Genomic DNA, 13412 nt, shown 5'->3' with positions numbered 1-13412 from the left:
CAGTTCTGGAATTCACCAGGTCTCCAAAAAGCCTTGGAATCTTGAATTGCAGAGTGGCTGATATTTTGAAGCCGGGTGTGCTCACTGCTACATGGGAGTCATACTACTGTTTCTAGTCTCTAAGAGAACATAACAAGAAATTTTACCCATGCATACTTATTCATGGATTTTGCACATAACAAATCTTTATATCTGTACCAGTATTTTATTTTAATTACTTACTAGAGGCCCGGTGCACAAATTCATGCATGGGTGGGGTCTGGCTGGCCCACCCCATCAAGGGGAGGGGCCGTGGCAGTTGGCGGGCTGGCCCCACCCCCTGGTTGAACTCCCGGTCAGGGGGACAATTTGCCCTTTATTATATAGGAGTTGAAGAGATAATTGGCTTTAATTAAGTAATTCTGAATACAGCAGCAAGTATCCCATATAGCAGTGATTCCCAAAGTGGGCACTACCGCCCCGTGGTGGGCACTGCAGCGATCCAGGGGGGCGGTGATGGCCACAGGTGCATTTGTTTTAACTTTTTTTGTATTACCTTTCTATTCTGAGTTCAATAAACAGTTTCATAATTTCAAACTTCAATGTTTCTAATTTACACCTTTCTTTACTATACTTTACGAAAAAGGTAGAAACATTAATACATATATCTTTCTGTTTAATTGCTATTAAAATTTAAAAAAAAATTAATTTCCAGGGGGCACTGAGTGATATTTTTTCTGGAAAGGGGGCGGTAGGCCAAATAAGTTCAGGAACCACTGCCATATAGCAACTAGATGGGTGCTACCTGCAAAAATATTTTAAAGGACTGTTTTATGTATCACAAAAAAAGAAGAAAAATGTTTTCAATTAAATTATGATATAGCATCATCTCTAAGTCTTTATTTGATGTTAAGATGTGAAAGCTTTATATTCTATATATTCTTAATATATATTCTATATGCTCACATCACTCATCTCCTGATAAAAATCTCAACCTGCCAATATACTTTAAGAGCCCCCTTTTAGATTCATTTTGTTATCACTTGCTCTTACTCTCACTTCCCTACTCTAAAATAATTTCAATAACACTCAAACCAAACACAAATTAAGATCAAAGTCCTAATTCTGACATGTAAGACCCTTTACGATTTTGGTTCCTATCTTTCCTGTATTCCTCTCATTAAATCTCTGTGCGTCTTTGTGATAGAACATTTAGAAAGAACTATGAGGAAAATTTAGAAATGAGAAATAGTGATAAAAGATGGACAAATATTTCTTTCAGTTGACTTTACAATGGTGATAGATACTTACTTTGTCATTTTGTTTTAGGTTTATCACTTGTAAATAGTGCAAAGTTGTTTCCTCCTGCCTTCTGTTGGACTGAATTTTCTATGTATGCTGTTACCTGTTTCATTGTGTGGAAGCTATACATTCTAGTTCTATTCTTCTAGTATTTAACCCTTAATTTTTTTTCAATCCTCACCCAAGTATATGCTTACTGACTTTTAGACAGAGGGAGGAAAGAGGAAGGAGGGAGGGACAGAAGAAAGCAGAGAGAGGAGGGGGGAGGCGGGAAGGAGATGGTGGGAGAGGGAGAAGGAGAGATTAGTTGCCTCTCACACACATCCTGACTGGGGATCAAACCTGCCACCCAGGTATGTGCTCTGATCAGGAATCGAACCTGACACCCTTTGGTGCATGGGATGACACTCCAACCAACAGAGCCACACCAGCAAGGGCTATATAAAAACTTTCTTTCCCACATTTTCCATTTTGCCCTTTTACACTACAGCCTAGGAAGATTCTTCCACTTGATATTCCATAAATGAAGACACTTTTTTTGTCCATTTATTGAGTTTTTAATTTTACCAATAAAAATTTTAGTTGATTTTTATAAAACCAATATGCTCGCCCTACCTGGTTTGGCTCAATGGATAGAGCGTTGGCTTGTGGACTCAAGGGTCCCAGGTTCGATTCCGGTCAAGGGCATGTACCTTGGTTGCGGGCACATCCCCAGTAGCGGGTCTGCAGGAGGCAGCTGATCGATGTTTCTCTCTCATCAATGTTTCTAACTCTCTATCCCTCTCCCTTCCTCTCTGTAAAGAATCAATAAAATATATATAAAATTATTAAAAAAAAATCAATCTGCTCTTGCATCTCTCATATTCCACTTATTCTAAGTCTATTTTGTTCATTCCGTTTCTTCAAGTTATTTGTTTCATTGAGTTCAGTGCTCTTCTTTCAAGTTGGGTTTTCCTCAAATGTTTAGTAATTTCCTTTCTGTGTGTTCATCTTTGTAGTTTAAATTATGCTAGACTATTGTTGAATATTGCATCTATTTGCACAGTCTGCTTCTGGAAGAAAATCTGGCAGCTAAGTTTATAGCTAGCCTACAATGAAGTATTAAAGGGAGAATGGACTAAGGAGAGTAACACACTGCCGGGTAGAATATAGGCTTATGGGTAGCTGGTTTTCTAGGTAAGTGCTCCCCGCACCCCTCCTTTGTATTACCATGAATGTAGAGCATGATACTTTTCTTCAATTTGAGAACCCAGAGCTAGCTCCTACTACCATGTGGAAACAGGCACATCTAACACGCCCTTTCTAGTCCAGAGCATTTCCTATAATCTAGCAATTGCATTCCTAGGCTTTTGAAGAGATACAAACATTCCATCCATAAAGTCTTCCTAACTCAAGATTTAACAATATTTCTTAGGTTATCAACAAATGAAACATGAAAACAGTTGTTCCACCCTAAAGATGTACTATTTCACTGGAAGAAGAAACATATGACCTTAGACAACAACCAAAGAGGAAGAAGCTCAGGAAGAAATGTATTCCCCTAGAAAGGAAAGGCAAAGGGCAAACAAATCCCATGAAAGAGAGGACTGAGAGTTGAACTAAACACCAATCACTCTTCATAGAAAGAGTCCACACTTTTGTAAGAAAGCTAATTATGCTCCCAATTGCCTTGGAAGATACAGAAGAAATAGCAACAGAGTGGAGAAGAGGTAGCTCATTTCTAGGATCTCCTCAATCTTCTTCCTATTGTGAATGATAAAATGCATTTTTCCATATTCAGGATTATAGGCTGGCCTGCAAAAAGTCTTCAACAATCATAAGGTAATTGAATTAATATATAATGTTATGAATTGATTTTAGGTAAATCACTTTAGCCTCCTTCAATTTCGTTTTCTGTTGACAACAAGCTAAATAAATTCTCACAATCTAATGTAGAAGTCTAAACTTATAATATCATTTTTCATGTTTGAGTGTACAAGTACATGTGTGTTGATGTGTTTATAAAATGCCTACAGAAAAAAACACACAAATTTACCAATGGAAGAAAATTTAAGAAATAAATTGTAATCAACTAACCTTCTTCTGTTGCGTGCAGGTGTGTTGCATCGTTCCCCTGAGAAGTGATGTTGACTTGGTCGAACTGAAGGGGGCTGCCTATTTGATGTCATCTCCCATGGTCGCATTGGTGGTGAGGGAGCTGGTGATGCTGATGTATAATCAAAGACTGAATGAGAGAGGCGTTGTCTCTTGGGACTTGGACTATCTTCACTCTGCCAATGCAATAAAAATCAATCATCCAAATAAGACCTTTTCAGGATTTTAAATTACTGTGTATGCATAGATATTTAAATATATCAGTGGTTCTCAACCTTCCTAATGCCACGACCTTTTAATACAGTTCTTCATGTTGTGGTGACCCTCAACCATAAAATTATTTTCATTGCTACTTCATAACTGTAATTTTGCTACTGTTATGAATCATAACATAAATATCTGATATGCTAAATGTGTTTTCCGATGGTCGCAACCCACAGGTTGAGAACTGCTGAAATATATTTACACTCAAGTGTAAAGGAGGGGAAAAATACATTATTAACTAAAATTAAATACCTTTAAAGAAAAAGATTCTGGGGGACAGAGGAGAGAGAGAAACAGTAAATAATATCAAATGAAAAGTAAGCTGTTTCTTAAAAATAATCATAAAATTCATCAAATAACAACATACAAGGTACACAATAGGGTAATAAGCAAGTGTATGGTATTTAACCATCTCTTTAACCCCTTGAGTGCCAGGGAACGCAATCGAGCTCCTCCTGTCCTTCGCCAAAAGTGCCAGGAGCACTATCGCGTTCCTCCTGCAGTGTCCAGTTCTAAGTCTGCTTTTATTAGTGATGGTGATATTGCTAAATATGTCAATTTTTGCTGTAAAGATGATGATCTTGTAAAAGATATTGAATATAAAAAAAGGATATTGAATATGTAACTTCATTTACTTGTGATTCGTAATTTTTTTTCTAAACTGCTGTAAAATCAGCAAAAATGCTTTGGCAATTTTAGCATAGTCCCTAGGATATTGGTTGGCACTCAAAGGGTTAAAATCTCCATTCAACTGAGAAACTCCATTATGCTCTCCCATCAGTTAACAGTTGCTCTTTTAGGAATCAATTTGTAGCTGAGAGATCAATTTAGGAGGGGGTATAATTTAAGTAGGCCCTTGACTTGATTCTAAACCACACTCCTCAGCATCCTTATTTCTGTTGTTTAAGGTCATTACATTTATTTTCTTTAATAAAAGTTACTTGGATAAAATAAGGCTTATATAAAACAGGTAAAAAGAAATAAGTCAACAGATCTAAATCAGCAATTTTCCACCAGTGTGCCACAATGACTTTTAAAACATGCATTACCTGGATATTTAGTCGGGCACTGACCTTTCCTTCCTTTAGATTGTCAAATTTAAAAAATGACAACAACCAATACAACAATAGCTGTCCGGTGCAAATAAATCAAAATTATACTTTTGGATTAAATCAGCAAAATATGTATTTTTTGGTGTGCCGCAAAATTTCAGTAAGTAGGTTCTGTATGTCATGAGATGAAAAACAATGAAAAATTGCTGATCTAGATTATCACTTCTTAACTAGAATGTCACAGCATTTTTGGAAAGACATGGAATTTCAGATAGATCATGAGAATGGATGATTCAAAACTTATATATGTTACATGCTGGCACATAGTTTCAAGTTTTCAAGAATCATAGCATTGCTTACTAGCTATAAAACTGGTATGGATACTTCATTGAATTAACTCCCCCCACACAACTCAATTTCCCAATTGAGCCTCACCAAAACTGTCAAAATTACAAATGAACTCAGAGTCTGATTAAGGCTGTGTTCCTAAAAGAACCTCTCCTAACTTCAATCTACTCTTGGCCACTTCTAATTATTTGGGTAATACAGTACTTTTGATTGTAAAATAATTGGTACCTGTTGCTAGCAAAAAAAATTAGTAAGTATATGGTGCTACTTACTACAACATTAGATTTTAAGAGATAACATAAAACAGAACTGACTAAACTATTAGGAAAGAAGCAAACTGCTAAGTGATTATTTTTGATCATTCCAAATATTTTAACAGAGGCATTTCCAAAAACCACATAATTTTCCTTCTATGTTTAAGAATATTATTTCAAATTTGTCATTGTAACTAAAACAAAATAGTTTTCAGAACCATATACTCTGTAACTTTTTGCCACACTAACCCTTTCTCCCTAGATTTAATAGTGCTATTATTACAAGTATACTTGTTTTGACCCCTTGATTTTAGTAAGAACTTCAGTTATGTTCTGATCATCTTAAAACTTAAAAAATAAAAAATAACCATTGAAATTTAGGTATTTTGATTTTTTTAAAAAATGTCAGAATGAGCAATATTTTTTTTTTAAGAATGAGCAACACTTTACCAAAAAATCCTCAGTTTCCAACAAAGGAAAGAGGGAGTAACCTACAAAGAAACAAGAATTAGGTTAGCATTAGACTTCCCACAGAAAACAAAAGCTAAAAATGCTCTGAGGGAAAATGATAGAGTTTTATACTCCAATCAAACTATTAATCTAGTGTGAAGGCAAAAACAATGACCTTGCCAGATTCAAAGTTGCTTCTCACGCCATGGCCTGTGTGGCTCAATTGGTTACAGTGTTATCCTCAGGGCTCAGGTTCAATTCCCAGTTAGGGTACCTATCCAGGTTGTGGGTTCATTCCCTGGTTGGAGTGCCTATGAAAGGCAATCAATCAATGTTTCTCTCTCTCTCTCCCTTCCTCTCTCTCTAGAATCAATGAAAAACTTATCTTCGAGTGAGGATTTAAAAAATAAAGTTGTTGGAGATCTGGAGAGTGTTATGCTAAGCGAAATAAGCCAGTCAGAGAAAGACAAGTATCACAAGATCTCACTCATATGTGGTATCTAATGAACAAAATAAACTGATGAACAAAATAGATCCAGAGTCAGAAGCATGAATCAGACTATGAAATCTCAAGAGGGAAGGGGAGGATAGGTGGGTGGGAAGAGATCAACCAAAGAACTTGTATGCATAGATGCAGAACCCATGGACACAGACAATAAGGTGGTGAAGGCCTTGAGGAGGGGGGCTCTCTCTCTCTCCCTTCCTCTCTCTCTAGAATCAATGAAAAACTTATCTTCGAGTGAGGATTTAAAAAATAAAGTTGTTGGAGATCTGGAGAGTGTTATGCTAAGCGAAATAAGCCAGTCAGAGAAAGACAAGTATCACAAGATCTCACTCATATGTGGTATCTAATGAACAAAATAAACTGATGAACAAAATAGATCCAGAGTCAGAAGCATGAATCAGACTATGAAATCTCAAGAGGGAAGGGGAGGATAGGTGGGTGGGAAGAGATCAACCAAAGAACTTGTATGCATAGATGCAGAACCCATGGACACAGACAATAAGGTGGTGAAGGCCTTGACGAGGGGGGTAGAAGGGGTCAATGGGGGGGGGGGCCTTCTGTAATACTTTCAACAATAAAGATTTAATTAAAAGAAAAACAAGTTGCTTCTCACATATCTGTTCAGAGGAATTTACTTGATTGATTTTATGTGAGTGAGCAAGCTCTTCTCTTTCACGTGAGGAAATATATACAAACTAGAGGCCTGGTGCACAAAATTCGCGCGGGGGGGTGGGGTGTCCCTCAGCCAGGCCTGCACCCTCTCACAATCCAGGACCCCTCAGGGTATGTCGAACTGCCGGTTTAGGCCCGATCCCGCAGGGATCCTGCAGGGATCGGGCCTAAACCAGCAGTCAGACATCCCTCTTGCAATCTGGGACCGCTGGCTCCTAACTGCTCGCCTGCCTGCCTGCCTGATGCCTCAAACTGCTTGCCTGCCTGCCTGCCTGCCTGGTCACTCCTAACCGCCTCTGCCTCGGCCCCTGCACCAGGACCTGGGCTTTCCTCCCTCTGGCCGGCCACAGGCACCGGGGACCCAGGCGGCTTCGCCTGGGCAGGCACCCAGGACCCCGGCAGCTTCGCTCGGGCCCCAGCTTTTGTCAGGAAGGACGTCAGTAATACATCCAGTCTATCTGGTCTAATTAGCATTTTACCCTTTTATTAGTATAGATAAAGGACCCAATAAACAGAATTGAAAAGAAATTACGGGATGATGGTCCAAAAAGTAGTAATTCCAAATTAGAACAAGAAGTCAGAGGACTCTGAGAAAAATACCCTAAATAATGTGGATATCAAAACAGTAAGAACTTGAAAGTTCTTAATAAAATGTAAGCACATGGATCTCTTGCCATAAGAAACATAAAAGGCAATCCAAGTGTCTAGGAAAAACAAATCCATACCATTCTGTCACCTAAAGCATTCTGTGAGTTGAATAGTTTGAAAATTCCATCTCTTCCTCCATGGGCCAAACATGCTACCTGGTTCTGCAACAACTCCATAGATATTCCTAATACTATAAAGGATGTCTAATGGTTTTCAATTATTATAATTAACTGAGGACAAGGCAAGAAATATCACTATTATAGTTAGAGAACAGAACAGCCCTAACCAGCTAGCTGAGTTGGTTAGAATGTTGTCGCATTACACCAGGTTGTAGGTTCAATGCCTGGTTAGGGCACATACAACAATCAACCAATGAATGCATAAATAAGTGAAATAAATCAATGTTTTTTTTCTCTCTCTCTAAAAATCAATCAATATATAAATTTTAAAAAGTAGCAACACTGTAAGCTTTGATATGATATAAAGACTTCTGTGACAAAATCATGGACTAAATGTGAAAATCCCAATATAAATATCTAGAAATAATGGCTTAACACAACAAAAAATACTTTTTAAATGCACTGCTGAACTCAGGAAAAAAAAAAGAGGAAATTACTAAGGACCAGAAAGAAAGAGGATAACTGACAACCAGGTTTGTTTTTTGATGTTCCCAGGGAGGACAGAGGATAAGGTCTTATCATTAAGACCCCTGCACAGCCAAACTTTCCAATACTTTCAACAAAAGAGAAGACTAGAAAAAGTCAGCTCACTGGTAATAGAGAGTCCATAACAACAGTGATGTCTACTCAGTTTGGACTGGTAATTGGAAGAAGTATTACTCCTCTAAGAATTCAAACCACAGGTTAGCTTGTCACACCAAGTTTGGGGTTCAGATTTTTCACTGCCCATGTTATCTATGAACCTCTACACTTAGAAATTAATATACAACTGGTCCAGAACTAGGCTACCAAAAGGATGCTTGACAGAAGTAAAAGCAAAGCAGAATTTAAAGGGATTCTCCCAACCAACTTACCTAAGCCAGCAATTTTCAACTAGTGTGGCACTAGAATTTTTAAAAGGTGCAATACCTGACCTCTTTTCTTTTGGATTGTCAAATTAAAAAATGACAACAGCCAGATGTGAGGACAATCTGGCTGCGACATCTGTCACCCACTGATCACCAGGGTCGATTCACTGGTTACACGGGTTTCCCCCTACTCCTTCACCAATCCATGTGCGTCCCTCCCAAAGCTGCATGTTCCATTGAAGAGGATGACCTTTCCCCCAGAGAAGAGGACCAGTTTTCAACCAAGGGTATATAAGTAGCTCCCCTGCTAGAACTTAAAAAAAAACAAAACCAACACAATAGCTATCTGGTGTGAATGAATCAAAATTATACCTATTTTTTTGTCATATTTGGCCAATATACATATATTTTGTGCCACAGAATTTTAGTAATTATTTTATGTGGCATGAGATGAAAAAGATTGAAAATTGCTGACTTAAGCCAGTGGTTCTTAAACTTTTGTATGGGTCAAAAAAATGCCAGATTGTTGGGCCCACTCCCCAGTCTGATTTAGAAAATTTGAATTGGCCCAATAATTTGCATTTCTAACATGATCCCAGGTAATATTTGCTACTAATGGCCTGGGACTACACTTTGAGAATCACTAAACTAAGAGATAAGGGACTCTCTTAGGGGAAGTCCCTAAGAATAAATTCACCATGACAGAAACATTGGTTTTGAATTCTCAGAAGTTCCTGTCTCTCTTTGTTGATTCTGTACCAGTGGTTGACTTTTGAAAGTACCAAATGTTGACAACCTAAATCCCTAAGATGTTGATTCAAACCAGGTACAAATACTATACTGGTAGAGTACTGTAGCGATATTACAGTAGAGAATTCAGGTGCAGGTTTAGGGATCAAGGGAGGGGAAGAGGGGGATGAAGGAAGAACGTGAGGAAGGACAGAAGAAAACTAGCTAACTAGTTTTTATACTTAGTATTTAGCACCTGATAAAATGATTATAGGATTATATCTCTTCTTTTTTAAAATATATTTTTATTGATTTCAGAGAGGGAGAGGGTGAGAGAGATAGAAACATGAATGATGAGAGAGAATCATCATTGGCTGCCTCCTACATACCCCATATTGGGGATGGAGCTCGCAACCAGGGCATGTGCCCTTGACTGGAATCGAACCCAGGACCCTTCAGTCCACAGGCCGATGCTCTATCCACTGAGTCAAACCGGCTAGGGCTATACCTCTATTAATACCAAATCATCATTAAAAGTGAAAACAGCCCTGGCCAGGTGGCTTTGTTGGTTGAAGCATCATTCCATACACCAAAAGTGAAAACAGCCTTGGCCTATATGGTAAATGATTAGAGCACCGACCGGAGCACCAGAGGGTCATATGTTCAATTCCTAGTCAAGGGCACATACCTGGGCTGCAGGTTCAATCCCTGGCCCCAGTTGAGTGCACAGAGGCAACCGATCAATATGTCTCTCTCACACTGATGTGTCTCTCTCTGTCGCTCTCACTCTACCCCTCCCTTCCCCCTTCCACTCTTTCTAAAAAAAAAAAAAAAAAATCAATGGAAAAAATATCCTCAGATTAACAACAAAAAAGTGAAAACAGCCCTGGAGACATAGAATGCATTCCATGATTCCAAAAAAAGCTAATCAGAGATTATTAAATGCTAAATGCTATGGGGAAAAAAAAAACATTTAAAACACACACACACACACACACATATACACAGTCACATATATATGTAGCTGACCCTTGAACTCAGGGGATAGGGGTGCTGACCCACTGCGTATAACTTCATCAAGCCCCCCAACCCCCCCCCAGATTCCCAGCTGTGGATGAAAAAGCATTTAACCCTTGAGCAACACAGGCTTAAAACTGTGAGTACACTTACACTAGGCTTTTTCAGAACGAACACCTGTACTGCTTTTGAAGATTGCAAGTCCACAAATGCAAAGAGCACTGATCTATGCCATTTTATACAGGAGATGTTACCACCTATGGATTTTGGTATCTGTGGCGATTTTAGAACCAATTCTTTGGAGACACTGAGGGACAACTTAAGTTTTTGAGGAATAAAAAATTACAGGAGAATTTTTGACTGTGTTGGAGTTGGTACCCCTAATCCACACGTTGTTCAAGGTTCAACTATATGTAGTTCCACTGAAGCACTATATTTTATACACCATGAATCTGTAACTATAATTTTAAGCTGTGAACACAGACCAATAAAATAAAAAATAAAGCACAAGCATAAACCAACAAAAACAAAAACAACATTAAGAACAACCTGAAATCAAGAGATTCCTGAGATAACAACGTGGAGTTATTCTGCCGACAGCTAAAACTCATAGACTAGAAATAAAAATTTAGGTTTTTATTATATAGACTAGAGGCCCGGTACACAAATTTGTGCACATGTGGGGTCTTTTGGGGTGGCCTGTGGGGATTGGGCCTAACGCACACCCACAGGCCTGCAGCCCCAACTCCTGTCCCCAGCCTCACAGCCCCGCAGCCCCTCCTGACACCCCTCCATGGCCTGGCACCGCCCCCTCATCTGCTCCACCATCCCACCTGCAGGGCGATCAATCAGGGCTGGGGCCCCGTCCCAGCTCCATCAGCACCTGGGAGCCAGGCAGCAGCCCTGACCCCATCACCGCAGCTGGTCATCGTCTGCGGGGTGATTGGCAGGGCTATCAGGGCCCCGCTAGCACTCGCCTTGGCCTGGCACCGCCCGCTCACCTGCTCCACTATCCCACCACCATGGTCCCATTGTCATCGGGGCCCATTGGGGCCTGCAGTGCCTCCACTGCCACCCGCTGCCAGTGCCGCAACACCAATGCCTGCCATGTTCCGCGTTGCCCCCTGGTGGTCAGCTCATGTCATAGCGAGTGGTCAAACTCCTGGTCAAACTACTGGTCAAATGACCAACTGAGGGGAAAATTTGCATATTAGGCTTTTATTATATAGGATTAGAGGTCTGATGCACGAAATTCATGCAAGAGTAGGCCTTCCTTCCCCTGGCTGCTGGCACCGGCTTCCCTCTGGCACCCAGGACCTGGGCTTCCCTCACAGCCCTGGCTTCGTCCGGGAGGTCATCCAGAAGGATGTCTGATCTAATTAGCATGTTACTCTTTTATTATTATAGATGGTAGGTTAATGAAGCTGCAGGTATGGACAAAGTCGCCCAAAACAGTTTATACAGTGAAAACTGAGGCCCATACTAAACCTTGAAAAACTCCAAGTAATTAGTTGGTGAGAGGAGAATGCAATATGGTGGTGGAAGCCAGATGAATAGGAGTTACAAGAATTCAACTGAGGTGTCATGTAAAATCAGGGCTGAAGAATATTCACTGTATTTAACAGTTACATTTCACCAATGTGAAGCTAGTTCTTTAATAATCTTCCTTATGAATTTAAGGAGAACCCTGTAGTTCTAAAATAAAACATTTCTAATATTTTGGCTGGATTTTTATTAAGTCTATAATTTCTTCATATGTATAAATTGTCAAAATTTCAATCACCAGGTTAACTTTAGTAACTTTACAAAAAAGTTATTACATAGCTGTCATTAAAATACATACATACACACACATCTCTGAAATTAAGGACTGTGCCAGACATAAAATTTCCACAATGTACCTTATTATTTCATGAAAGTATACTATCTTCAATCACAATTGTTAAATTGGATGGTAATACAGAAACTGCTAATTTGTAAAACTGTAAGGGATTGACAGCAAAGAAATGAAATTTTGGGGGTTGATGAAACTATTCCACATCTTGATTGTGGTGGTTCCACAATCCATAAGCATGCACATACAAACACACACACACACACACACACACTAGAGGCCCAATGCATGAAATTCGTGCAAGAGTAGGCCTTCCTTCCCTCTGGCAACCTGGACCCGGGCTTCCCTCGCAGCCCCAGCTTCGTTCGGAAGGTCGTCCAGAAGGACATCCGGTCTAATTAGTATATTACACTTTTATTATTAGAGATAGCTTAAGATTTTCATCAGTGGCTAATTTCCTCCCAGCACTGGATGAAAACTCCAAAATCAGTCCACAAACTCATAGCTGAAACCTTATTTTAGAAGAAGTAATACGTTGAATGGAGAGAAATCTATAAATGTCAGCTGAGCACTCAGCTCTTGAAACTTCCAAGTTTTAAAGAGGTTTCAGGTTAAAAGAAAGGAAAACCCCAAGTGAGAACTCTAAGCCACTTGTCATCTCGAGGATCCGACTCTGCTCTCTTCACGTACCTGGAGTAAGAGAGGGGCTCTGCAGGAAAAAGCCAGGCTGCTGGGGCTGCCCCATGAGGTTGTAGCCCCACAAGGCAGACTGTGGGTGGTGCATCATCTGGGAGGAGATGGGTGAGTAATTAGGAGGCACTCGGTATATGTTGCTTTGTGGATACTCCTTCAACATGAAGTTAAAACAAAAAGTTACTTAACTCCACACACCACATAGGAAATGAATGCAAATTCTTCCTATCACATTATTTGAGATAACTTCTCTCCCAGTAGATAAGGCTATTTTATAAAGGGAGAGATGGAAGGCAGAAGTCTCAATATAATTCTCTACAAAACACTCATTTAGTGAATACTTTTCGTTAATTTAAAAAGAACCTGGCTACAGTGGAGGGAGATGGAAAAAAATATCTTTTCTAAACTTCATTTTAAAATACTAAAAACACATTTAAAATATTGATATTGACCACCAACCACAGCTGAAAGGGCGACTTTGTAATTGCTAAGTCTCCCAAAGGCCTTGCTGATGCCTGGGGTGAAGATCAGATTCCTGCCCTGG

General features: G+C 39.5%; 1 protein-coding gene across 11 annotated transcripts in view; it reads right to left on the bottom strand.

The window, feature by feature from the left end:
* Positions 1–13412, bottom strand: part of RNF38 (ring finger protein 38) — a 76459-nt gene that overhangs the window by 37341 nt on the left and 25706 nt on the right. For 10 of the 11 annotated variants that reach the window (XM_006758485.2, XM_015560522.1, XM_006758487.2 and 7 more), the window contains one exon: positions 3358–3551. In XM_006758485.2, the coding sequence (XP_006758548.1) occupies positions 3358–3464 (107 nt within the window). In that variant the 5' untranslated portion in view covers positions 3465–3551. Of the gene's footprint in view, positions 1–3357; positions 3552–5743; positions 5785–13412 lie in introns of all 11 variants that reach the window. The other variant, XM_006758488.2, reaches the window with a different exon arrangement.

The sequence above is a fragment of the Myotis davidii genome, unplaced genomic scaffold (genome assembly GCF_000327345.1).
Source record: "Myotis davidii unplaced genomic scaffold, ASM32734v1 scaffold534, whole genome shotgun sequence".
Lineage (NCBI taxonomy): Eukaryota > Metazoa > Chordata > Mammalia > Chiroptera > Vespertilionidae > Myotis > Myotis davidii.
This window is presented reverse-complemented; position numbering and strand designations above follow the sequence as displayed.